This window comes from Leptodactylus fuscus, chromosome 1, assembly GCF_031893055.1.
Source record: "Leptodactylus fuscus isolate aLepFus1 chromosome 1, aLepFus1.hap2, whole genome shotgun sequence".
NCBI classification, from domain to species: Eukaryota; Metazoa; Chordata; class Amphibia; order Anura; family Leptodactylidae; genus Leptodactylus; species Leptodactylus fuscus.
In genome coordinates, this window is record NC_134265.1 from 309,525,521 (window position 1) to 309,549,649 (window position 24,129).

Here is a 24,129-nt window from a genome sequence, read left to right on the forward strand (position 1 = left end):
ATCCTGAAATTTTACTGTGTCCATCAGTTATTAGATATATCAAACTGAAATGGCTGTTGCCAACACCAAAATATTTAGAACTAAAAATGATTAAGATTAATAGGGGTGCCCAAACTTTTTCATAGGACTGTATAAGAGTTGAAGAAGAAAAAAAGAAAAAAAAAATGTAAGTATAGCGAAATAAACACTCAAATGTGGATGACACCAAGCAAATGTAAATCAAATAACAGTATAGGATGGAAAGGCTGGTAATGTATAGACAGCACCAAAGCAATGTTTACATACAGTAGTGGCCACCTTTATGGAATTCTGATTGCCATTGAGGGCGCTAAAACAATATCATCCCAGAAAACCATCTTACTAGCCAAAACATCATAGAAAAGACAAATATCATGTTTATGGTCAGTTTAGTCGTGGGCAAATTGAGTAAACACAAGGGGTCAGAGTGTAATGTAAACTCAATATTTATCAAAAAGAATAAGAAATAAAGTTTTTACATGTCAATACATATAGCAGAAGCATTTCACATTATTGTTGTTATTCTTCATTTAAAAAAAACAAAAATAGTAATTAACTAATATCTCTGTCTATTCGTCTATAAGTGTTTAACTATATTAGTTGACCAAAAAGCATTTTTTAGGTCAAGGTGGGCATACGATTGGTGCAACCTATTCAGCTGGCCATGGGCCCAGTAAGTTAAGGGGGCGTTCACACTACCGTCATTGTCCGACAGGTAGTGTCCGCTGCTAGTGTCTGTTCAAAATCTGTCACGGACATTAGGAGCGGACACTAGCTGTGTCCGTGACACTTTTCATTCATTTAAATGGCGATCGGGTGCGTTGTCTTACACTCCGTGCCTGTCCTTAACTGTCCGTTTGTAAAGATGTCCGACTTTTCAAGCGGACAATGACGGTAGTGTGAATGCCCCCTTAACAGTTTTTTTTTTTACTATCTATTAGATTGTGTATGAATGCCTATTTAACGTTATGGTTAATGATTCTGATGGATGGTTAGAGAAAAGGGGCACATAACAGTTCTTGCGCAGGGACCCTCAGATGCCGGTTTCCTCCAGGCCACTCTAGAAGGCTGCCGACTTCACGTGCCCTCTTCTCTGGTATAGGCTGTGATATCTTGACTGTTCTCAATAGCTTGTTAGACAGACATACCCATGAGTGCATATAGTTCATACTTAACTTACAACATTCGATCAACCTAGAGCAATTTGTAATTTTTGTTTGAAAGCATGTATCCTCTCTTTCTGCACAGGCCACTCTAGAATGTATCTGGATTTGAACATTCCTCTTCTCAAATGTATGGTATGATTTAGTTTATAATCTGGAATGTCCTCCAGAAATAACAGAATGATGGAGTCCCGCCTCTGCTCAATAGCTTGCCGGACAGCATGTTGAATCTTGAACCTTATGGAAACAAAACAATATATTTTATTTAAATGAAGTCATATATTATTCTGGCATCATCCTAGATGATAGATTATGAGAAAGTTCTGATAATCTGCATGTATTGCTTTAATGGAAAATGAAAATTGAGCTGCAATAAGGCACAGATCCTAAGACGTTCAAATTTTGGAAAAACGCAGTCTTGGTTTTCTAATTTTGTATGGTTAGTCTTTCACCATTAACAAAAGATCATCCCTAACACAAGATATTTTGCAAGGGCAAGTCATAAAATTTCTGTTATGCCTAATATTTTTGGTAAAGTACCTGTCAATTGGAGGTAGTGTGTAACATAATGAACAAAAAAGTACAAAGGGTATTTGCTTCCTAAACCATAAGTTAGTGTGCCTAGAAAATGCACCAGGCACTTATTCATGCATTGTTGGTAGACGTCATTTAACCCCTTATAGACTGGAATGTTTTGAGTCTTAAGGCTGAGGCCTCACATTGCGGAAACGCAGCTTTTTTTGTTGCAGATTTTGTTGCGTTTTTTTGAGCCAAAGTCAGGAGTGGATTGAGCAGAAGAGAGAAGTATAACTTTTTATAGCGTTCCCATTCCTTTTGTAGCCATTCTTGGCTTTGGCTCAAAAAACTGCAACAAAAAAAGCTGCTTCCACAACATGGGGCGTTAGTCTAACAAAGACTTTTCACCACCTCCATCAAATTCAGCTTTTTGCATCCTTTAATAGGTACTGATGCACTGATTCCGACACAGTTGTAATTTTTTTCTCCATCTCTTACTGTTGCCAAGGAATGAGTGCTTCATATACTAGTTAGGCTCTGTACCGTGAAGTGTGTTGTCACAGACAGGAGCAGGCAAGGGGACATGATTTTGAGCTCTGAAAATGTCCAATCAGAGGAAGACAGTATCAAAACTCAGAGTCACGCCTTCTTACCTGCTTTGAAAACCACCCACTTGACAGTAGACAGCTTAATTAGCATATCAGGCACCAAAATTAACTGCATCAATTTATCGGGAACTGTAGGAAATAGAGAAAAAAATCCAATGGCACTGGAATCAGCAAAGTGCTGCCTATTAAAGGACACAACGAACTGGAGTTGGCGGTTGACAAAAAGTATCCCTAAAAGGACGTTTTTTGTTTTTTTTATTTTTATCTCTTCTTGCATATGTAGAGCCAAAACTAATTTTTATGTCAGTGAATCTTCATGAGGATTCTTGACTGCACTACCTAAGGAGTTATATAGCCAACAGCAGAGGAGGATCCACCAGTGCCTACTGTTACATCTGTGTCCCTGCTGTTCATTGCACAGGTACGCAGCCACAAGAAAAATGGCTGCTTACACAGTAAGTAAGCCGCCATTTTCTTGTGGTCTTTGGGCATGCGCAGTTGGCTCTGCCCTAGGCCCGAAGCCTAGAAGTTTGACCGCCCACGCCGGAGAAAGACATGTGAAGAGGCCATTCCCGAAGAAGATGGAGGCAGCTCTGGAGAGTTCTCTCATGGCAATGGGGACGCCCCCCAGTGCTGTTTGAGTGCTGGGGCATGCCCCCAGTGCTGCAAGAGAACTCATTTGCATACCGCCAAAAATCGGGATTTATACCGAATGGCGCAGAGAAGACATCTAAAGGTAGGAGAAGAATAGCCTTTCTTAAGGCTATTCCTACATGTCAATGAGAAAAAATTCGATTTTAATGTTAGAATCCCTTTAATAAAATTGGTACAATTTGGACCCAGATAATTGATTTGTATGGAATGCCATACTTCTAGTGTTTATGCCTTACTTGAATTGTACTGATGACTAGTAATATAGAAGGCAGCGATGTAATATACATGTATATGTGTGTATATTTATGTATAGTAAGGTACACTTACCTTCTACACCACGGGTCATTTAGGAAATAATGTGTTATAACAAAGATGACCTTTCTGCTATTTTGGATGCTGTTGACAATCAGCTGTAGTTGTGATAATCCACCTTCAAAGTCTCTTCCCTCGAAACAGAAATTAACATTGCTGTTGTCTTTTTCAAATGGAAGCAGATATCGCTGGACCCAAGACTCATCTTCCCTAGCATGAATGATATAAGCATCATATTCAAAGTTTTGGTTACTTGGGTCTGTTTCTTGAAATCCAAGTATTCTGCTCTCCAAAACATTCAAGTAAAACCTTATTGTCCATCCGTGAAAGTGTAGCAGCAAAACCAAAATCATAAGGGAACTTGTAACAACAAAGCTGAGAATAAATAGTGGCTTAAAAGGAGCATGGTCCTTGCAAGGTGAATTATCAAAGTTCACGACCAAAACACCATGGTAATTGGTGGGAGTATTACAAATATACTGTGAGTCCCAGCCTGGGACACTTGTATTTGTTGTATTAAGCCAATTGGCAAACCAAGCTATGCTTCCACATGTACAATCAAATGGGTTATTGCCCATGCTTAAATTTTTGAGATTACTAAAAACATTTTTGAAAATATTTTCTTCCACTGATGTTATTATGTTTTTATGTAAGTCCAGTGCAATAAGTGACCTTTGATCCTGAAACAAAGATGGCGGCAGTATGTAAAGATTATTCTCCCCCAAGTTCAAAATAGTTAAATTTGAAAGATCCTTAAAGGCTTCATCCGGTATCTCATCAAAACCATTGGAAAGCAGGTCAAGTACTTCCAGTCTGCGGAGCCCTTTTAGAAATAAGACAGGACCACCAGGATTTGCCTTTTTCCATAATCGGGCAAGGTTGTTGTGTTGTAAACTTAGAATTCTTAGATTATAAAGACCACTTAAAAAATCTTCGTCTATGTTAGCGATGTTGTTGTTACCAAGATCCAGAAGTGTTAGGTTGTGTAGACAGCTAAAAGGAGACCTGCTTGAGCTTTTAAACATTAAGGCCGTTTTCCTGAGGTTCAGCTTTTCAAGGGTTGGAATATTACAAAATGAGTTACTTGTTACAGTCAATTGTCTGTTATATGAAAGATATATCTGTTTAATTTTGCGAAGGCCTTCAAATTCCTGCCCAGTAAGGTATTGGTTAATCTGGTTGATGCCTAAGTCAAGCACTTCGAGGAGCTCCAGACCATAAAAAGCTCTAGATTCTATCTTGGTTATGCTTGTTTTTGTCAGATTCAATGACATTAAGGGAGACTTTGAAAGAGATGAAAATGTTTTATTTGTAATAGTTGGAAACAAGCATCCTCCGAGGTCTAATTTGGTTAAGTTTATCAGGCCAGTAAAGGTATATTCAGAAAAGTACATTTTTTTATTTTGTTCCATGTTTAGGTATTGCAGGTTCTGAAGCCATTGGAATGATAAGTCATCAATTGTAGAATCCTTTGAACTGCTAAAAAAATTCTTTAAGTTCATGTACGTCAGGTTTGACAAGCCATTGAAAGCTTTGGACATGAGATGACTGACTTGGTTTTCTTCCAAGTTTAGGCTTCTCAAATGATGCAAGTAGATAAAAGAATTATTATCGATCTGTGACAAACTGTTTTTGGAAATATCAAGGTGTATTAGATTTGTGGACTCTAAGCCTTTGAATGTTGTATTATGTATTCTTGTAAGTTGAGTGTTAAGCAGAATAAGGACATTGATTTTTGTGTCCGCCAACTGTGAGCAAAGATCTTCTGTTAACTTGGATCCAAGTGTCATGTTGGCCATTGTGAGTGTATGAAGAGAGCTTAGTTGTTGAAAACAGTTCGATTGAATCTATGGAATAAAAAAAAATTGAGTTTAGTTTTAAACAAACTAAGCAAAAGGCATGGTTCTCATACCCAAAACATAGACTATAACTAAACAGCCAGAAGGTGTATACGTGGTCAAAAAATATAATCACATAAGGTACAAGAATACAAATAAAGTTTATTGGAACAAAACTACTACATGGTGAAAAAAATTAAAAATGCACCACTGTATTTGAACAAATCCCACTGGACAAAAAAACATAATACATGACCTGTCCATGCCCTATTCTTACTACAGATAGACCTGATACCTAAGCCACATTGGAGATGTTACATACAGATAACTTGCACTGAAAATAGGTATACAAAGGTATAACAAAATGTCACATCAATATTTACATATATCATGGACTCGAGAGGGTTAGGGGTAAACCACCCCACGTGTGTGTTAGGATTGGGTCCCGCAGGTTACTATCATAGCGCACAGTGCCACCTGAGGGTCAGTCTAACCATCCAGCTTTCACCTTACTGAGCATACTCAGACGTATTGGAGCTGCTCACAAGCTAAGTGCCATTTCTCCCCTACTGAGCATGAGCGGTGAGGTCATGGCCACCGCCCCTATTGGGCAGGGACTTCCCTTTAAATAGTGTGAGCTGACGCCCGCTGGGTGCTCACACTTTGTCTAAAATTTCCTCAAAGTCCACGGAGTGAATGACAGTAGTTAGCAGGGATAGGCTCCAGTACTCAGGCAGGTTTCAGACTAGGCCTCTGTGTGGGGTTCCTCTGCTTCAATCTAGGTGCTGTTAGGTAGGACCTGTAAGCCCTGAACTGTCAGCTCTACACCAGGGCTAGGAGCGGTAGACGCCGTTCCAGCTTGTGGAGCTGCAGCAGGCTTGGCCTCTGAGATAGCCTATGTGTTACTGTCTGACTTTATGTATGGCTCCTAGCTGTGTGTGGGAGCATGGGTGTTTGATGGCTCCAAGCTGTGTGCAGGACCATGCAAACTGCCCTTGTAACTCCAAGCTGTGTGCAGGAGAATGTTCTAAACTTCTGTGGTGGCCCCTAGCTGTCGCAGGGGTAAGTGTGTGTGTTTGCTGGCCTGGGATGAGTGTTAACCCTTGGTAGCCATGTGTGTTTCACTTGTACTGGTGCACCTGGCCAGTGAGCTAAACTGGCAGGATTTTAGTAACACCTTGTTCACATGGAGTGTCACACAGTACACACTGTTCACATTGAGTTCAGGCTGCAGTGTCTTTGCAGTAGTTCACATTGAGTTCAGACATACAGCCACCCACCATTCGGCCTGTGGACCTCGCTGTAGTGTTCTACAGCTAAGAGGTTCTGTAATTTAAAATATATATATATATATATATATATATATATATACAGAACCGTAACAGTGTGTTACCAGAGAATAGCGGGGAAAATCCTATTTTACTCCCCGGTCATATTTATCGGAAAAGTGAATGGTGAATAGACTAAGCATTGCACAGAGAATAGAGACTGGCAAATAAAACATCAGTCTTGATAAATTCTCTCCACACAGGATTTTTTTTTTTTTTTTTTGCATCAATCCAAAATCAAGGAGTCCCTGAGCTCCAATTCTCCAGATTGGAGTTGACTGTATATATATGTATGAAGGAGTTTGTCCTCCTGATCCAACACATATCTTAGGAAATAAGCACTGCAAACAAACTATATCTGTAGAATTTACAGTACATACCAGTTATCCAATAAATGTCTTACAAAGCACACATTGTTTTTTTTAAATCAGGGTATATATCCACCAATTTATTAGTAGCAAGATCACAAAAAGTTTCACCAAGTAGATTATTTCAAATGCTGTTATATAGAGTTATCATAAAAAGCTGAAAAAGCTGAAGATAAGAGAACATACAAGTGTACCTCAATTGTGAGGAGAAAATTAAGGGAGTGATTATGTTGTATCTATTTGTCCCTAAGAGACAGGTTACCCTCACTCCTTAGAAATATAATGTGGCTCAGACCCAGACATCAGAAGCCAAAAGGGAGACCTATGAACAGGCTCAACGATTTGCACTCCCCCCCTCTGAGGTTACTGGCCTACCGCCACGCCAACAGAGAGGAAGGAGGTATCGAGGGCCAGGTCTCTCTAAGGACTGTGCCAGGAAATACGCTCACAACTACTAAAGGGACTAACTCTACGTGTTTCCTCTTATACAAAAAGATTCATCAGGGGTCTCAAATGATCCTCACAAACAGGGCTAGTAACCTCAGAGGGGGGAGTGCAAATCGTTGAGCCTGTTCATAGGTCTCCCTTTTGGCTTCTGATGTCTGGGTCTGAGCCACATTATATTTCTAGGGAGTGATACAAGGATACAACATAATCACTCCCTTAATTTCCTCCTCACAATTGAAGTACACTTTGAGCGCGGAGGTTCAAAAACCTATGCTTTTGATGTTTTTAATGAGCCTAATAAAAGTGATGTTTTAATATTGTACATTATTCTGTGGGTAGGATATGTCATCCGCCCTTCAGTGAAACCCTTGAATATAGAATATACGCATTGTAAAACTGTGATACATTAAGAGAACATACAAGAACAAGTGAGTGACCATTATTAGACTAAAATCCCACCAGTCACATTCTTGTGGCCTATCTAAACCCTATCATGGGGTTTTCTGGTTCATTTGGGATAGGGCATCAGTATGTAATCTCTAGGGGTGTGACACACAGAACCCGCACAGATCAGCTATTCCAACAGCCCCCAGAAGCTGCTACAGTTATAATTCTCTCTACAGTTTGCAGAAAATAGAACTAACAGGCCAGCTATGTCTACTTCTACTGGTTATAGGTGAACCAAAAGCTCAATGCAGAAGTTAGTCTAAACGTCAAACCGAAGTTATTGGTGTAATTCCTCAATTTGCACTTGCACTTAATGCACCTGTTCAAACCACTAAGTCACAGAAATGAAACTGTATTTTTGTATTTGGAATTTCTTAGTTTTTTGTTTTAACCTCAAAGGTACTGTCTATTCTCTGTGTCATATAGTTGAATGTACAGTACTGACTAGTTCTGTAATAAGATGCCACTGTTGCTAAATGGCACTCAAATTAGCTCAAAAATTGTTTGCCAAAAGATCATGACATGGGTTTCCATAGCAGAACAGCTGCATAGAAATCTTAGATCACCCAGCACAGTGCCCAGTGTTGGGTGGAGTGGTATAAAGCACTGGACCCTAGAGCAATGATAGAGTTCTGTGGAATGTTGAATTGTACTTCTCCACATGGTAGTCTCATGGCTGAGTCTGGGTTTGGTTAATGCCTGAAGAACGTCACCTGCCTGACTGCATTGTGCCAGCTGTAAAGTTTGGAGCAGCATTGGCCCACAGAGGGCTCTGTCTTCAACCACATCAAATATCTATGGGATGAATTAGAATGGACATTGCAAGCTCTCATCTAATATACATTAGTCTGATTCATCTTGATGAATTGGCATTCCTTCCCAGTACAGTGGAAGCCGTTTTAGCTGCAAGGATGGGGGTAACTCCATATTATTCCTTGGATTTATAATGGTAGTGTCATAAAGGCTCCTATAGCTTTGTCTATATAGTGTATCATTGACTTTATGGTGCTCATGTCATATATATATATTTTTTGCTTGTAAGGAATCAGACAAACCCATTGCACAATGGTGCATAAATATTCCATACATTGTGCTAGGAAACTGGAAAAAATTCAGAACGGAATTGGTGAAAATCAGCATTTGTGTAATTTTCTTATGGCCTTTGTTATTCGGCATTCACTGTGCAGCGAAAATGACATGTCATCTGTATTCTATGGGTTTCTAGGATGTCATGGGTACCAAACTTATATAGTTAAAAAATCCCAAACTTTGCAAAAAAAAAAAAAAAAAAATTCTTGGAGTTGTCATATTCTAACACCAGTAACTTTTTATACTTCCGTGCATCATGTGACTTTTTTGCGCAGCAGATGTACTTTTTAGTTATATCATTATCCCTGAAGTTTTGACTGCTCATTATTAAAATTTTTATGGTAGGTGAATCGGTGAGAAAACGGTGGTTTGGCTCTTTTGTAGTTTGCCATATGCCGTATTTTTCCCACACTGCGTTGCCATATGGGAGAAATATTTTTATATGTCTATAAACTGGGTGCTTTCAGATACAGGGATGTGTAGCGCCCCACAGAGTGGGTCACTACAAATGTCATCTTATGTGATCTATACTGTGTACTGTGAAGGTATAGTGAGATCCAGTCAACCTGTTAGCATACACAAAGTTCCACAGCCATTATCTCTTTAAGAAAAGGGGTGGAGCTACAGACTGGAAGAGGGTCTCTCTCTTTTTCAGTTCCAGTTCAGAGGGTGCAGGAGTGTGTAGGAGAGAGGAGCAGGTGTGTTGAGGTGCAGGGTATGCTGCAGCCTCATGGTGTGATAGCACAGGAGGCCGTGGACCTGCAGAGGTGAGATGAGACCTCACAGGCACGGGGCTGCAGTTATAGGACCATCAATTCCTAACTAGTGTGAGAAACACTTAGAAAATTGAGAGATTCACTGGACTGAGGCCTAGTGAATACAAGATTCCTGGAGGCTCAGTAACATACAGAGTTGGGGTGAGTGTATCCAGCATCCCAAAGAACTCGCGTTACCTGCTGTCCAGAAGGGGGATCTACCCAGTTGTAATTAACCTTTGAGCTCCTGGAACCCAGGACCAGAGGAAATCTATTAGAGAGTTTGAGCAGCAGTGGAAGGCTGAATCATACTGGTGGTAAAAGGGAAGACTGGCATCTCACTATACTGGAGCAAGGTGAATCCTCCTGTAACATCTGGTATCTCCTGCTGACTACAGAAGTAAACTGTAAGTGTTTGGTTAACCCCTGTCTGGACTGTATTCTTTCATCGATCCTCTGTTACTCCTCCTGGAAATCATCCCTTCCTCACCTATATCATCTGGCCCTGGGACCTGCCCTGGTTGGGGAGGGTATAACATCTGGCACTGCATCACCACCTATTCCCAGAGGCCCTATCTACAGTGCCCGGCTTCACCTCAAGCCGAAACCCCAACTGGCGTCACGACAAACTTTTATTTTTCTTTATTTTTCTTTAATCCATTTTTGCTTAAAACTCCCCTTTTTCAAGGCGCTGCCGCCCCCGGTGTCGGGCCTGCTCGCACCGTGAATCTACATAGGCCGAGCTGGGGCGACTCAGATGTATAATTTGTTTATGTTTGTTTTGGCTTATTTTCTTTCTTTCAAATCTAGGAATGATTTTAATTTTGTTTTTTAGGCTGAGCCTCCAAATTATGAAAAAGCAGCTTTATTTGTTGTCGATTTTGCTTTGTTTTTGTTTTTTTTGAGCCAAAGCCAGAGTGGATTGAGCAGAAGAGAGAAGTATAAGAATTTCCTATGTATTTCCCATTCCTTTTTTAGCCACTCCTGACACCTTGGCTCAAAATACCGCAGCAAAATCTGCAATATTTTTTTTGGTACTTGCATTCGAACGATATGTTAATAAAAGAGTAAAAAGGGGGCTATTAAAAGAGTACAAAAAAAGTTTTAAAAATATTTTAAAAAATTTAAATCATCCCGCCTTCTATAGATTTGAAATGAAATCTTTACACTGATCCTGGCACAGTAGAAGTGCCAATTCTGGGTACTGAACCATGTTTAACCAAACATATCAAGGAAGATATATGCAGTCACTCATCTTTTTGCAATATGTCAGTATATTAGCCTACAATTCACTTCTTTAAATGACACCAATTTTGAAAAATGTGGACTATTATTTCTATAAATGTTGATTTAATCAGCGTTTAATTAGGATCTCATGATCCCATTACAGGCCTCATACAGGAATTTGTTGACGGTCAGGTTTTTTTCTTTACTCTAATATGGGTTTATTGGCATCCGCCTCATTTTTTATTTTTTTTTTTGCTTTCCTCTGACTCATCAGGTAGGATTATAGGTGGACTTGTATCTTTATTCATCTTTATCACTTAGATTACTACTTTATTGGTATATGTTGCATAAAAGGGTAAGGGGATCACTCAAGGGTCATGGAAAGTGGATGGAGCAGACCACCACACAGTCCTCCAGTTCCAGTTGTTTACCAGTGTTTCGCTCATCAACAGAAAGGGTCCCCTTTAAATCTTTAGCTTCACCTTCTAGTTTACCCCCTGAATGTATAATACTCTATCATAGCTTTTTCACAGATCTTACCTCTTTTACAGGGTTGGATGAAAGATCAAGCTTTTGCAAAGAGCTGTTCCCGAGAAACGTAAAATCCTCTTTCTTCAGTACGTTGATCATATTATGTGAATATAGAAGCTCAGAGAGGTTTGATAGCTGCTCTTTGTCTCCTAAAGCTGTAGACGTCATTTTGTTGTGAGACATATCAAGAACGCGTAAGCTCTGCCAAGAATAATAGCATCATATTAGCAGTAAGATACACTGTGAACCTGGGGCGACAGCCTTACAATCAATAGTATACTACCTGCAAACTTTCAAAGGGGTTCCCAGTAATATCTTTTATTCCATTCGAATTTAGTCGCAACTCAGCAAGACCAGGGCAGTAAAAGAAGGCTTTCTCGGGAATCTTGTTAAATTCATTGTGCTGCAGGTTTAGTATCTTAAGACCTGGTAGTTGTTGACATAAGACAGTATCTAGAACATGGAGAGTATTATACCCAACATCCAGATGCTGAAGTTTGTCATATCTGGAGAGATTGGCTGCAGGCAGCGTCTTTAGCCGATTGTGAGAAAGGTCTAGGATCTCAATGGTTGACGGAAGGTCGGAAGGTATGGTGTATAATTCCAGGTGACTACAGTCAGCTTTCTCTGTTGTGACCTTACAACGATTTTCAGCCATGATGGGTACAATGATTATGATGTATATAGTGAATAGCACATGGGCAGTGGATATGTAGGCAGGTCCCATTTTGGTTCTGTGAGCACAAAAATATAGAAAAAGTATCATTAAAAAGAAGCCAGACAATATAACCCATACAAGCATCAAAGGTTGACGTGTGAAACTATGAATGAATCAAGACTCTGCATATGTTTCTTTTTAAAGAGAACCCGTCACCATGAAAGTGTTGTGTATTCTGCATGCTATAGAGCAGGAGGAGCCGAGAAGATTGATATATAACTCTTTGGGAAATTATTCTGTATAACCTGTCATGTATCCATGTATTTTAATGTTCTTTCTACACTTAGAAGTTAGTAATTGAGTCCAGTGGGCGGTCCTATCAGTGACAGCATACAGAGATCGCTGTCAATCACTGATAGGACCGCCCACTGAACTCAATTAGTCCTTCTAAGCGTCGACAGAATCTTGTTTTAACAAAACTATATATCAATCTGCTCAGCTTCTACTAGACTACAACATGACGCCACAGGATTATGCTGCATTTTCATGGTGACAGGTTCACTTTAAGATTAGTTTTATTAAATTCTTATTATTTAAGTAAACATTTGTCAAAATAAACCGCAACTGCAGCCCACCGCTAGCGCTGATACAACACAGACAGCAAATAAGCATAAAATTCACACTACCAACATAACAGAGTCCAGGATTTTACCCGACGCAACTTTCATCCCAATGCCGTACCTGAGCCACATGACAATAATTCTGCAAATTTCTTAAAACAGACTGAGCAGATTGGTGACCATAATGAACATAGTGGAAACAAGGAAACATTAGGTTCAACCTTCTTCAGAGCTTTCTCATCCTGTTTGGTCAAAGCAGAACCTTAAAGGTGCAATAAAACAGTCAGCGCAAAGAAAGAATTTTTACAACAGATAACACAAGGTTTATGTATTTAGAAGTGAATGAACAAGAACACGTAATGTATAAACCTTTGTAGGAGGAGTTCTGGAAGTGATAATAGGGTCCCAACAAAGCCTATTCCCATACTTGAGTTATAAGTATGACATAGCAAAAGCTACAAGGTTAAGTTTCGAACAATTGAATATACAGTATGTTAATACATCTGCTCCCATTGTAGCTTTGTAGACTGTACACGTTGTAAATATGTTTAATGTGTTGCAATGTTTAGATTTTAGCACTAGATTTCCCTATAAGGGAGAGTTCACATGAAGTAACGTGCCGCGTGATGTGACACGTAGACGCTGCGTGAGCTTTTGCAGGTTCTCCAGTGATCAGGAGGATGGTGGACCAAAAGTCTCCCTAAAGCCTCCTTGTGAATGGAACGCCAGTGTGCTTATGTGACTGGCACTTTATCCACTTCAATGGAGCTGACAGGACTGTATTCTACTGCAGTGTTGGGGACCCAGCAATCGGAACACATATTCCCTGTTCTATAGATAGGGAATAGGTATCCATTAAATTGTCATGACAATATCAGATTGATGGGGTCAACATCCAGCACTGCGTCCGATCAGATGTTTGAAGCTGCTTCTGCTTCACAGGCCAGTGACATGACACAATCAGTCATATATAAGTGTATGGGGTAGAACTGCAATACCAAGCACAACTGCTATACAATGAATGCTAGCAGAAAAAAGGCTTTTTTTCAGCGCTGAAATTCCACACCAAATTCCTCACCATTTTCCACCGTGTAAATGGACCCTAATCGGGCATTCACACGGGCAAAATGGCTCGGATTCTGGCGCCAATCCAGCACGGAATTTGTGTGCATTCCACGTGAATTCCGCGCAAAGTCGCACAAAGAATCTGAGCCATTTTGCCCTGTGTGAATGTCCCCTTTAACACACAGACCAAGTTTCATGGCTAATATCAAGGCTGTTAGTTTTTGGAAGCTGATACTAATGAACTGTGAAGTGGGTGGTGTCAGCTGCTCAGGGTCTGTAGAGCATCAATCTCAACCTCTGACAATGAGCAAGGGAGGATAGAAATATAAGAAAAATGGTTCTAGTATCTGTGAAGCAGTGGTTGTATAAGTATGCAAGCAGGGTCACTTGCATTTGTTCCTCTTTCAAGCAGAAGCAAGTATCTTCTTGTTTCTTACTGAGCCATTCTCTCTGCGGGGTTATATTCACACAGCAGAGATTGACCCTGAACTTGAAACAGATTTTGCCTCACAATCAGGTCCAAATGCTGCCTGAAATCAACCTACATTGATTTCAGTTTTGGGCTAGCAGAAAAAATAGCATCATGCTCAATATTCACGTGGATTTCACCTACTAACTCCAATTGAAGTGAATGGAAGGGAGAAAATTACATTGTGGCAGAGACAAAATTTCACATGGAGTATGAGGCCGGGGCCCCATGGGATGGAAATGCAGCGATTTGCTCATGGCGAAAACGCAGTGGGAAAAATTGCATCATTTTACATTTTTTACAAGCATTTTTTTTTTGTTGCAGATTTTGCTGTGGTTTTTCAAGCCAAACACAATGGTGACTATAAAGGGAATGCTAAAGATAAAAGAAGCTGTTATACTTTTCCCTTCTATTCAATCTACTCCTGACTTTGGCTAAAAAAAAAACGCAACAAAATCTATGGTTCTGCAATGTGAGACCTTAGCCTTATTATCAAAAGGGTCTCATTAGGAGACACTGACTCCCTTAATAACATTAGTAGTTGTTGGGTCACAATTCCTAATGTCCGACTTTGTGTCTGTGCAAAAAAACCCTACATCCACAGAAGATCTGGGCTTAGTTCTACTAGATGTTTGGTGCAAACTCCCTGCCGAGTCCCTTCAAAAACTGTGTGCAGGTGTAACTAGAACTGATAGAAGGCCAAGGGATGTCATATCAAATATTGCTGGGATTTAGGTTTCTCTTCTGTTCATTTACTTTGCATTTTGTTAATGGGTGAAAATAAACTATTAACAAGTCTATTTTTAAAAGAATTCTTACTTTGCAGCATTTTTTCCACACCTACCTAATCTTACACTAGGGCTACACAGCAACTCCATCAGGTTTGGATTTATTGTGACCTTTTATTTGCACTGTATTTACTTTCATTAGATCTGATCGTGTCACTATGATCTTTGGCCATGTAACTTGTGTCACAGCTGAAGTTGCTAAGTGGCCTAAATGGGTCCTATTCTCATGAGTGTCTTTCAAGGTCCACTCCTTTAATTGACAACTACAGGTCTCAGCATGCCTGCTATTGTCAGTATATGGGAAGCTGCACATCACTTTCCACTGGTATACAGTATTTCTATATTCTACAATACTTATTATTATATCACTCAGACACACCATGGTGCTAAAGGTGAGAAAGCATTATAATTGTTAATAAATAACTAAAGAGATAACTAATAATAATAAGTTTAACCTTTGTAAATATTATATACTGAGCTGTGTGTGTAGCAAGTTTACAACTTTTTAACCAAACTCCTGCTCCTGTAAGTAAATAGGTACAGAATAGCATTGCATACTGTAATATTGCATCATTATATACACTTGTATTGCGCTTGTACTTACAGCCACTTCTGGACAGGAGAGCTAACAGTTAAGTTCTTCTTACTATGCAGAGCATGCAGGCCAAAGTAAAGTACAGACTGGGAACCGAGCCTGCATACAGTACAGTAGGTGGAGGAGGACAAGCTGGCTGATCTGAGTCACTGATGTTAGGGCAGTCCCTCCAGCCAGGGAGTGGTTAAATCGTCATAGACATAACACCACCATCAGCAATGTGGTTGTAGTTATTTATGACCTACATATACGCTCAATGCACCATTATTACCAAAATAGCACAAACACTCTTACTTTAGGAATTGTTCCTCATTTTGATGCATAATCTTGTCTGACACTTACATGGAAAACTTAACTGATCATTCTTTATAACTGGCAGAGCCTTTTATTTCCCCCGGTCCCCTTCCCTGGCACTTTTGTCCTGCTTGAGTATACAGGCAGGGGGGAGAAGTCTGCCAACACTTGGAATATTAATGTAAGATATAAAATAGATATTTGAGTTAATTTAGACTGATTGCTTTTTCCATGTGGTTTGTATAAATAAGAGCTTGCTCACATATCCTTTTTGTAGTGGACCTGCGTTGCCGCCAGTTTTTCCGGCTTCTCCCACTACGTGGGACCTTAACATTTTTTTAGGTGTATATTCAGGGGTATTGTTAGCCACCAAGCAATCCAAGCCCTTGCTGACCATGTTACTGTTTTTATACTGACTGTTACCAATTGGATTATTTCAATAGGCGTCAGCAGATATGAACTAATACTGACCTCTCATGCTCCTGTTCTGCTTCTTCAGCCCACTATGTTCTCACACATGACATTTTGCTGGGGCTTTCATTTGTGATTCTAAGGCAGGTGACTCAGGTTTCAACCTTTGCATTGCAAGGCTGAGGCCCCACATTGCAGAAACGCAGCTTTTTTTTTTTTTTTGTAGATTTTTCTGAGGTCTTTTGATACAAAACCAGGAGTGTATTGAGCAGAAGGTAGAAATATAAGAACTTCCTGTATATTTCCCATTCTTTTTTAGCTATTCTTGGCCTTGGCTCCAAAAAACCACAGCAAAATCTGCAATAAAAAAAGTTCCCGCATTGTGGGGCCTCAGCCTATCCTATCCATCAGGAGGGAGAAGTATAAGTCCACTTCTTACTTTATCCTATCCTATCCTATCCTTCCTATCCTCCTATTAATATAAAAATAAATATAAAAGTTTGGATGTTTGTTACTCAATCACGCAAAAACGGCTGAACGGATTTGAATTAAATCTGGCACATAGATAGTTTGTAACCTCAGTTAAAACATAGGCTACTTTTTATCCTGGTAAATGACATGGCTCCACGACTGTTATGAATTTATGTTCGCATACTATATTACACTGCTCTTGCAGCAGCTTATCTCAGGTTCTGATAAAGCCAGGTCTGTTATCTCTCTGTATAAACACTCAGCTAACCCTCAGTCCATTCTGTACATGTATTTGCATATTATCTGATCTGCTCCAGGCAACATGCTGACACACTGGATGGGAAAGTTTGCTACTTTTAAACATGCTGGGAAAAAGAAAATCTAATTTGTTGCAAAATTCTAAAACAACAACAACTATGAAGTTAGCCAAAAGTCAACAGAGTTCTCCTCAAGCGGAGCTGAGGTGGATCATCGAAGCCAACAATACACTCATTATATGGCGTCCCAGCGAGCTGCTGAGTTGCCAGAACAATCATGAGTACAGTGCAAGGGACGGGTTTAGCGGCAGGCTGGCTTGACAGCTGCTGAAACGCCGGAGCAGGCGGATTATCAACGCCAACAACATGCTCATTATATGGCTTCCCTGTGAGCTGCTGAGAAGCCAGAAAAATCACGGGCTCAGCACGAGGAATGAGTTCAGCAGCAGGCCAGCTTAACAGCTGCCGAAATGTCGGAGCAGGCGGATCATCAACACTAACAACATGCTCATTATATGGCATCCAAACGAGCTGTTGAGATGCCGAAACAATCAAAGGCATGACGTGAGGAACAAGTTCAGCAGCAGGATAGCTAAAGAGCTGCCGAAACGCTGGAGCAGGCAAACAATTGACAGCAGCGATTTGCTGAATATAGGCAGATTATCGAAGGCACAGACGAAGTCACGGGCAGAAGCTAGTACAGAATAAGAAGAGAAAATTTGGAAAGTGTAGAAGCCGCTCTACAATAAGGTGCAATCTGATATTTTCTTCAAGAAACCAAATCATCCAGTTGAACAGGCTGCTGTATTGCTTGTAAAACATTCGTAACCTTTGGACTGTATCAGCACCTTCCACATGAAAAACTATTCCACCTTCCACATGAAAAACTATTGCTTGTAAAACATTCGTAACCTTTGGACTGTATCAGCACACTGTCGGCTTTCCCGTTATGCGCCCCGGGGCTGGAGATATCGGTGCCATTACCAATCTCTGCCTATTGTCAGAAGAGCGTTCCTGAAAGTCTAGCTGGGCTGTGAGGAACACCCCCCACCCCCGACAGTACTTGTCGACAGCGCTGTACTGTCTGTACTCTGTACTGCGCCGTCATGATGCTGTGCGGTGAGAAACAAACCCACTACTAGACTATGAATGAGTACTGTCTAGCACAGTTAGCCTGTCAGGAACACCCTTTTGACAGTGGGCAGAGATTGTTGCTGTTATAATGGCACCGATATATCCAGCCCTGGGGCACATAACGGGAAAGCCAACAGTTTGCTGAATTCAGCGACTGTCAGTTTTCTAGCGGTATATAAAACGTGCAAGAGTTCTTAAAATGTGCAGTGACCAGCTGTGTGGTATTATTACGCTCATGTACAATATGAGTCTAAAGCTGGGAGTGGTACCTCAACTGTGGAAAACATCTTGTGTGGTACCAGTCCCATAGAAACCCAACCCGATGGGCTACAATGACTACCGACCTGTAGCACTGACATCCCACCTGATGAAGGTCCTAGAGAGGCTGGTCCTGACACACCTACGCCCCCTAGTGAGCTCCTCTATGGACCCCCTCCAGTTTGCCTATCGGCCGGGCATTAGGGTAGATGACGCCATCATTCACCTTCTTCACAGAGCTCTTTCTCACCTGGAGAAACCTGGGAACACTGTGAGAATAATGTTCTTTGACTTCTCCAGTGCTTTAATCACCATTCAGCCAGGGTTACTGAGGGAGAAGCTGAACCTTGGTGGTGTGGACCATCACCTGTCCAAATGGATACTAGACTACCTGACAAACTGCCCTCAGTATGTGAGAGCCCAGGACTGTGTGTCTAACACTGTGATCTGTAGTACGGGGGTACCACAAGGTACAGTTCTTGCCCCATTCCTCTTCACACTGTACACTGCTGACTTTAGGCACAACTCATCCAGCTGTTACTTACAGAAGTACTCCGATGACTCTGCTATAGTAGGCCTTATCACTGATGGCGACGATAGGGAATACAGAGACTTAAACCAGGACTTTGTTGAATGGTGCCAGCAGAACCACCTCAGGATTAATGCTGGGAAGACCTAGGAGATGGTGATGGACTTTAGTAAACGGAGAAGTGCTCCGACCCCAGTGGAGATCCAAGGAACATGTATTGAGATAGTCAGGACCTATAAGTACCTGGGTGTGCTCCTCAATAATAAACTAGACTGGGCTGATCACCTGGAGGCGCTGCACAGAAAGGGCCACAGCAGACTCTACCTGCTCAGGAGGCTGAGGGCCTTCGGAGTCCAGGGGACACTTCTTAGGGCCTTTTTCAACTCTGTGGTTGCTTCAGCCATCTTTTTCGGTGTGGCCTGCTGGTGGAGCAGTATATCAACCAGGGACAGAAATAGACTTGACAGGCTGATCAGGAGGGCCAGCTCTGTCCTGGGGAGCCCCTTGGACCCAGTACAGGTGGTGGGTGACAGAAGGATACTGACTTCCATGCGGGAGAACAAATCCCACCCCATGTATGAGACCTTGATGGGACTTGGCAGCACTGTAAGTGACCGTCTGCCTCACCCCAAGTGTGAGAAGGAGTACTATCGCAGGTCCCTCCTTCCAACCGCGACCAGGCTGTATAATTTACATCAGTCCAAGCGAAGATCACGCCGCACAGAAAACTAATGATTGATTATGACTATGAAGTCTTCCTTCTTTCTTCTATTCCTTAGCTGCAATGGACTCCTAGTATATCTTCTCTTCTCAGCATATGTGTGTCTACATCTGTAATATATTATTACTGTGTATTATCCTGTACTGTGTATTATCCTGTATCTGTAATACTATGCTGCTGTAACATGCTGAAATTTCCCCACTGTGGGACTATTAAAGGATTATCTTATCTTATATGCATGAAGAAATGAAAGGTTCTCTTTAAGTTTCATGTTGTGATGTTCATCCTTCCATTAATTTTCAGACCTCCTCACAAGCAGGTGAACATGGGGTCCCCCCTTATTTTTTATAATCAGACAGATAAAAAAAAAAAAGCAAGAACAGCCTGACATTAACAGCGTGGGACGGGCAAACCTTCTCTTTTAGACAGCCGGGCATTGGACGATGCTTGGCTCTTCCCAGAACCCCTGATGGCATTGGGTGCCAGGGTAATAAATGGGGGGAGGGTTGGTGCTAGCCTTTTCCTAGCTATCTATGCGGCATCTTAGTAACGGACACTCTCAATCAGACATTGACTATTACTAAAGTAGTAATAAAGTATTTATAACACAGTACATTTATACAGTATTTGTATAAAATATATAAATAAATAAAAAGATGCTCATTGACGGAGTCCAAAGAATCTGATGTAATCCAAGTGATCCACTGTAACCTGAAAGACAAATAATAAATAAATGAATAGAAACCGGAGTTCAATGAATTGGCGACAAAATTCTGCCTCAAGCCAAAAATCCGTGCACCAGAATAAGCTAGTGAAGGGACTCCGAAGATACATAACAGTTCTTTCACTAACTATTTGACTGGGGGTCACTTCTGATCACATTGACAGTGAACTACTGAAGTCACCTACTGTCAATGTGACCGGGAGTAACCCAATTACATTCAAGTGTACTGTGTGCAGAATTATTAGGCAAATGAGTATTTTGATGACATCATCCTTTTTATACATGTTGTCCTACTCCAAACTGTATAGGCTTGAAAGCCAACTACCAATTATGTAAATTAGGTGATTTGCATATCTGTAATGAGGAGGGATGTGGTCTAATGACATCAACACCCTATATAAGGTGTGCTTAATTATTAGGCAACTTCCTTTCCTTTGGCAAAATGGGTCAGAAGAGAGATTTGATGGTCTGTGAAAAGTCAAAAATTGTGACATGTCTTGCAGAGGGATGCAGCAGTCTTGAAATTGCAAAACTTTTGAAGCGTGATCACCGAGCAATCAAGCGTTTCATGGCAAATAGCCAACAGGGTCGCAAGAAGCGTGCTGATAAAAAAGGCGCAAAATAACTGCCCATGAATTGAGGAAAATGAAGTGTGAAGCTACCAAGATGCCATTTGCCACCAGTTTTGCCATATTTCAGAGCTGCAACGTTACTGGAGTATCAAAAAGCACAAGGTGTGCGATACTCAGGGACATGGCCAAGGTAAGGAAGGCTGAAAAACCACCACCTTTGAACAAGAAACATAAGATAAAACATCAAGACTGGACCAAGAAATATCTTAAGACTGATTTTTCTAAGGTTTTATGGACTGATGAAATGAGATTGACTCTTAATGGGCCAGATGGATGGGCCCAAGGCTGGATCAGTAAAGGGCAGAGAGCTCCACTCCGACTGAGACGCCAGCAAGGTGGAGGTGGGGTACTGGTATGGGCTGGTATCATCAAAGATGAACTTATGGGACCTTTTCGGGTTGAGGATGGAGTGAAGCTCAACTCCCAGACCTACTGCTAGTTCCTGGAAGACACCTTCTCCAAGCAGTGGTACAGGAAGAAGTCGGTATCGTTCAAGAAAAACATGATTTTCATGCAGGACAATGCTCCATCACATGCATCCAAATACTCCACAGCATGGCGGGCCAGTAAAGGTCTAAAAGAAGAAAAAATAATGACATGGCCCCCTTGTGCACCTGATCTGAACCCCATAGAGAACCTGTGGTCCCTCATAAAATGTGAGATCTGCAGGGAGGAGAAACAGTCCGCCTCTCGGAACAGTGTCTGGGAGGTTGTGGTGGCTGCTGCACGCAATGGTGATCGTAACCAGACCAAGCAACTGACAGAATCTATGGATGGAAGGCTGAAGAGTGTCATCATGAAGAAAGGTGGTTATATTGGTCAATGATTTTTTCTTGTTTTTGAATGTCAGAAATGTTTATTTCTAAATTTTGTGTGGTTCTATTGGTTTACCTGGTGAAAATAAACAAGTGAGATGGGGAGAGATTTGGTTTTTATTAAGTTGCCTAATAATTCTGCACAGTAATAGTTACCTGCACAAACAGATATCCTCCTAAGATGGCCAAATCTATCCAAAAAAAAAACACTCCAACTTCCAAAACTATTAAGCTTTTGGGTTGATTGAGAACATAGTTGAACAATAATAAGAAGAATCCTCTCAAATACAACTTGCCTAATAATTCTACACACAGTGTAATAATATTGATCTCAGGCTGCAGATGAGTTGTATGCCATCTTCTACATTTGTACTACCCAGCTTTCTAAGGTACTGACAGCACACAACTCAGAAATAAAGAAACTGCTAACTGACACAAAATGACTCCTCATAATTACTGATAGAAATGAGTGGGTCATAAAAACACAGCAAAATCTGCAACAAAAAAGCTGCTTTTCCGCAACATGGGGCCTCAACCTAACAGTGAGATGTAAGAAAACATACAGTCATGGCCAAAAGTTTTGAGAATGAGACAAATATTATATTTTCACAAGATCTGCTGGCCTCTGGTTTTTATGTGTGTTTGTCAGATGTTTTTATCACATACAGAAATATAATTGCAATCATAGTATGAGTAACAAAAGCTTATATTGACAGTTAGAATGAGTTAATGCAGCAAGTCAATATTTGCAGTGTTGACCCTTCTTCCTCAGGACCTCTGCAATTCTCCCTGGCATGCTCTCAATCAACTTCTGGACTAAATCCTGACTGATAGCAGTCCATTCTTGCACAATCAATGCTTGCATTTTGTCAGAATTTGTAGGTTTTTGTTTGTCCACCCGTCTCTTGATGATTGACCACAAGTTCTCAATGGGATTAAGATCTGGGGAGTTTCCAGGCCATGGACCCAAAATCTCTATGTTTTGTTCCCTGAGCCATTTAGTTATCACCTTTGCTTTATGGCAAGGTGCTCCATCATGCTGGAAAAGGCATTGTTGATTGCCAAACTGCTCTTGGACGGTTGGGCGAAGTTGATCTTGGAGGACATTCTGGTACCATTCTTTATTCATGGCTGTGTTTTTAGGCAAGACTGTGAGAGAGCCGATTCCCTTGGCTCAGAAGCAACCCCACACATGAATGGTTTCAGGATGCTTTACAGTTGGCATGAGACAAGACTGGTGGTAGCGCTCACCTCGTCTACTCCGAATAAGCTGTTTTCCAGTTCTCAGCAGTCCACTCCCTGTACCTTTTGCAGAATATCAGTCTGTCCCTGATGTTTTTTCTGGAGAGAAGTGGCTTCTTTGCTGCCCTCCTTGAGACCAGGCCTTGCTCCAAGAGTCTCCGCCTCACACTGCGTGCAGATGCACTCACACCTGCCTGCTGCCATTCCTGAGCAAGCTCTGCACTGCTGGTAGCCCGATCCCGCAGCTGAAACACTTTTAAGAGACGGTCCTGGCGCTTGCTGGTCTTTCTTGGGTGCCCTGGAGCCTTTTTGCCAACAATAGAACCTCTCTCCTTGAAGTTCTTGATGATGCGATAGATTGTTGACTGAGGTGCAATCTTTCTAGCTGCGATACTCTTCCCTGTTAGGCCATTTTTGTGCAGTGCAATGATGACTGCACGTGTTTCTTTAGAGATAACCATGGTTAACAGAAGAGAAACAATGATGCCAAGAACAAGCCTCCTTTTAAAGTGTTCAGTGGTGTCATTCTTACTTAATCATGACAGATTGATCTCCAGCCCTGTCCTCATCAACACCCACACCTGTGTTAATGGAGCAATCACTGAAACGATGTTAGCTGGTCCTTTTAAGGCAGGGCTGCAATGATGTTGAAATGTGTTTGGGGGGATAAAGTTCATTTTGTTGGCAAATATTGACTTTGCAAGTAATTGCTGTTAAGCTGATCACTCTTTATAACATTCTGGAGTATATGCAAATTGCCATTAGAAAAACTGAAGCAGTAGACTTTGTAAAAATTAATATTTGTATCATTCTCAAAACTTTTGGCCATGACTGTAGAGAGCCAACACAGCCAAGATCAGTGTGTTGTAGAATCTGTAGGACTAGGAGGGCAGCTACAGTACTGTGGCCATATACAGACTCTATAGCAACTAATTGCTGGGACATTTTAAATGAAGACTATTTAGACAGTGTGCCCTAAGGGAGTCTGTCAGATGCTTTTAGCTGGTGGAGAACTCAGTCATTTGCAAACATACTATTGTGGCTGCAGATAGACATAGCCTCACAGAGGAAAAGAACATTTATCCCATAGGCAAATAAGGTCACAAGTCCCCTGAGGACAGTCGTAAGATGGGCAAGTACTCTAG

The 24,129-nt window shown here is 41.1% G+C and overlaps 1 protein-coding gene across 1 annotated transcript; it reads right to left on the reverse strand.

Annotated features, from left to right (window-relative positions):
* Positions 1 to 1,111: 1,111 nt before the first annotated feature.
* On the reverse strand, positions 1,112 to 15,568 carry TLR3 (toll like receptor 3). Its single transcript, XM_075258995.1, has 5 exons — positions 15,506 to 15,568; positions 11,585 to 12,035; positions 11,311 to 11,502; positions 3,287 to 5,118; positions 1,112 to 1,418 (listed from the first exon to the last, which is right to left on the reverse strand). Exons 2-5 carry the CDS (start codon positions 12,026 to 12,028, stop codon positions 1,208 to 1,210), a joined length of 2,679 nt encoding a protein of 892 aa, XP_075115096.1. The 5' UTR covers positions 12,029 to 12,035; positions 15,506 to 15,568; the 3' UTR covers positions 1,112 to 1,207.
* Positions 15,569 to 24,129: the final 8,561 nt, after the last annotated feature.

Bases quoted from the DNA above. Each gene is read 5' to 3' on its own strand.
- TLR3 (XM_075258995.1), bottom strand. From the start codon at position 12,028: ATGGGACCTGCCTACATATCCACTGCCCATGTGCTATTCACTATATAC. The intron at 11,503-11,584 runs GTAGTATACTAT...TATTCTTGGCAG, and splicing joins ACCCCTTTGAAAGTTTGCAG to AGCTTACGCGTTCTTGATAT. The intron at 5,119-11,310 runs GTAAGATCTGTG...TTTATTCCATAG, and splicing joins CATCCAACCCTGTAAAAGAG to ATTCAATCGAACTGTTTTCA.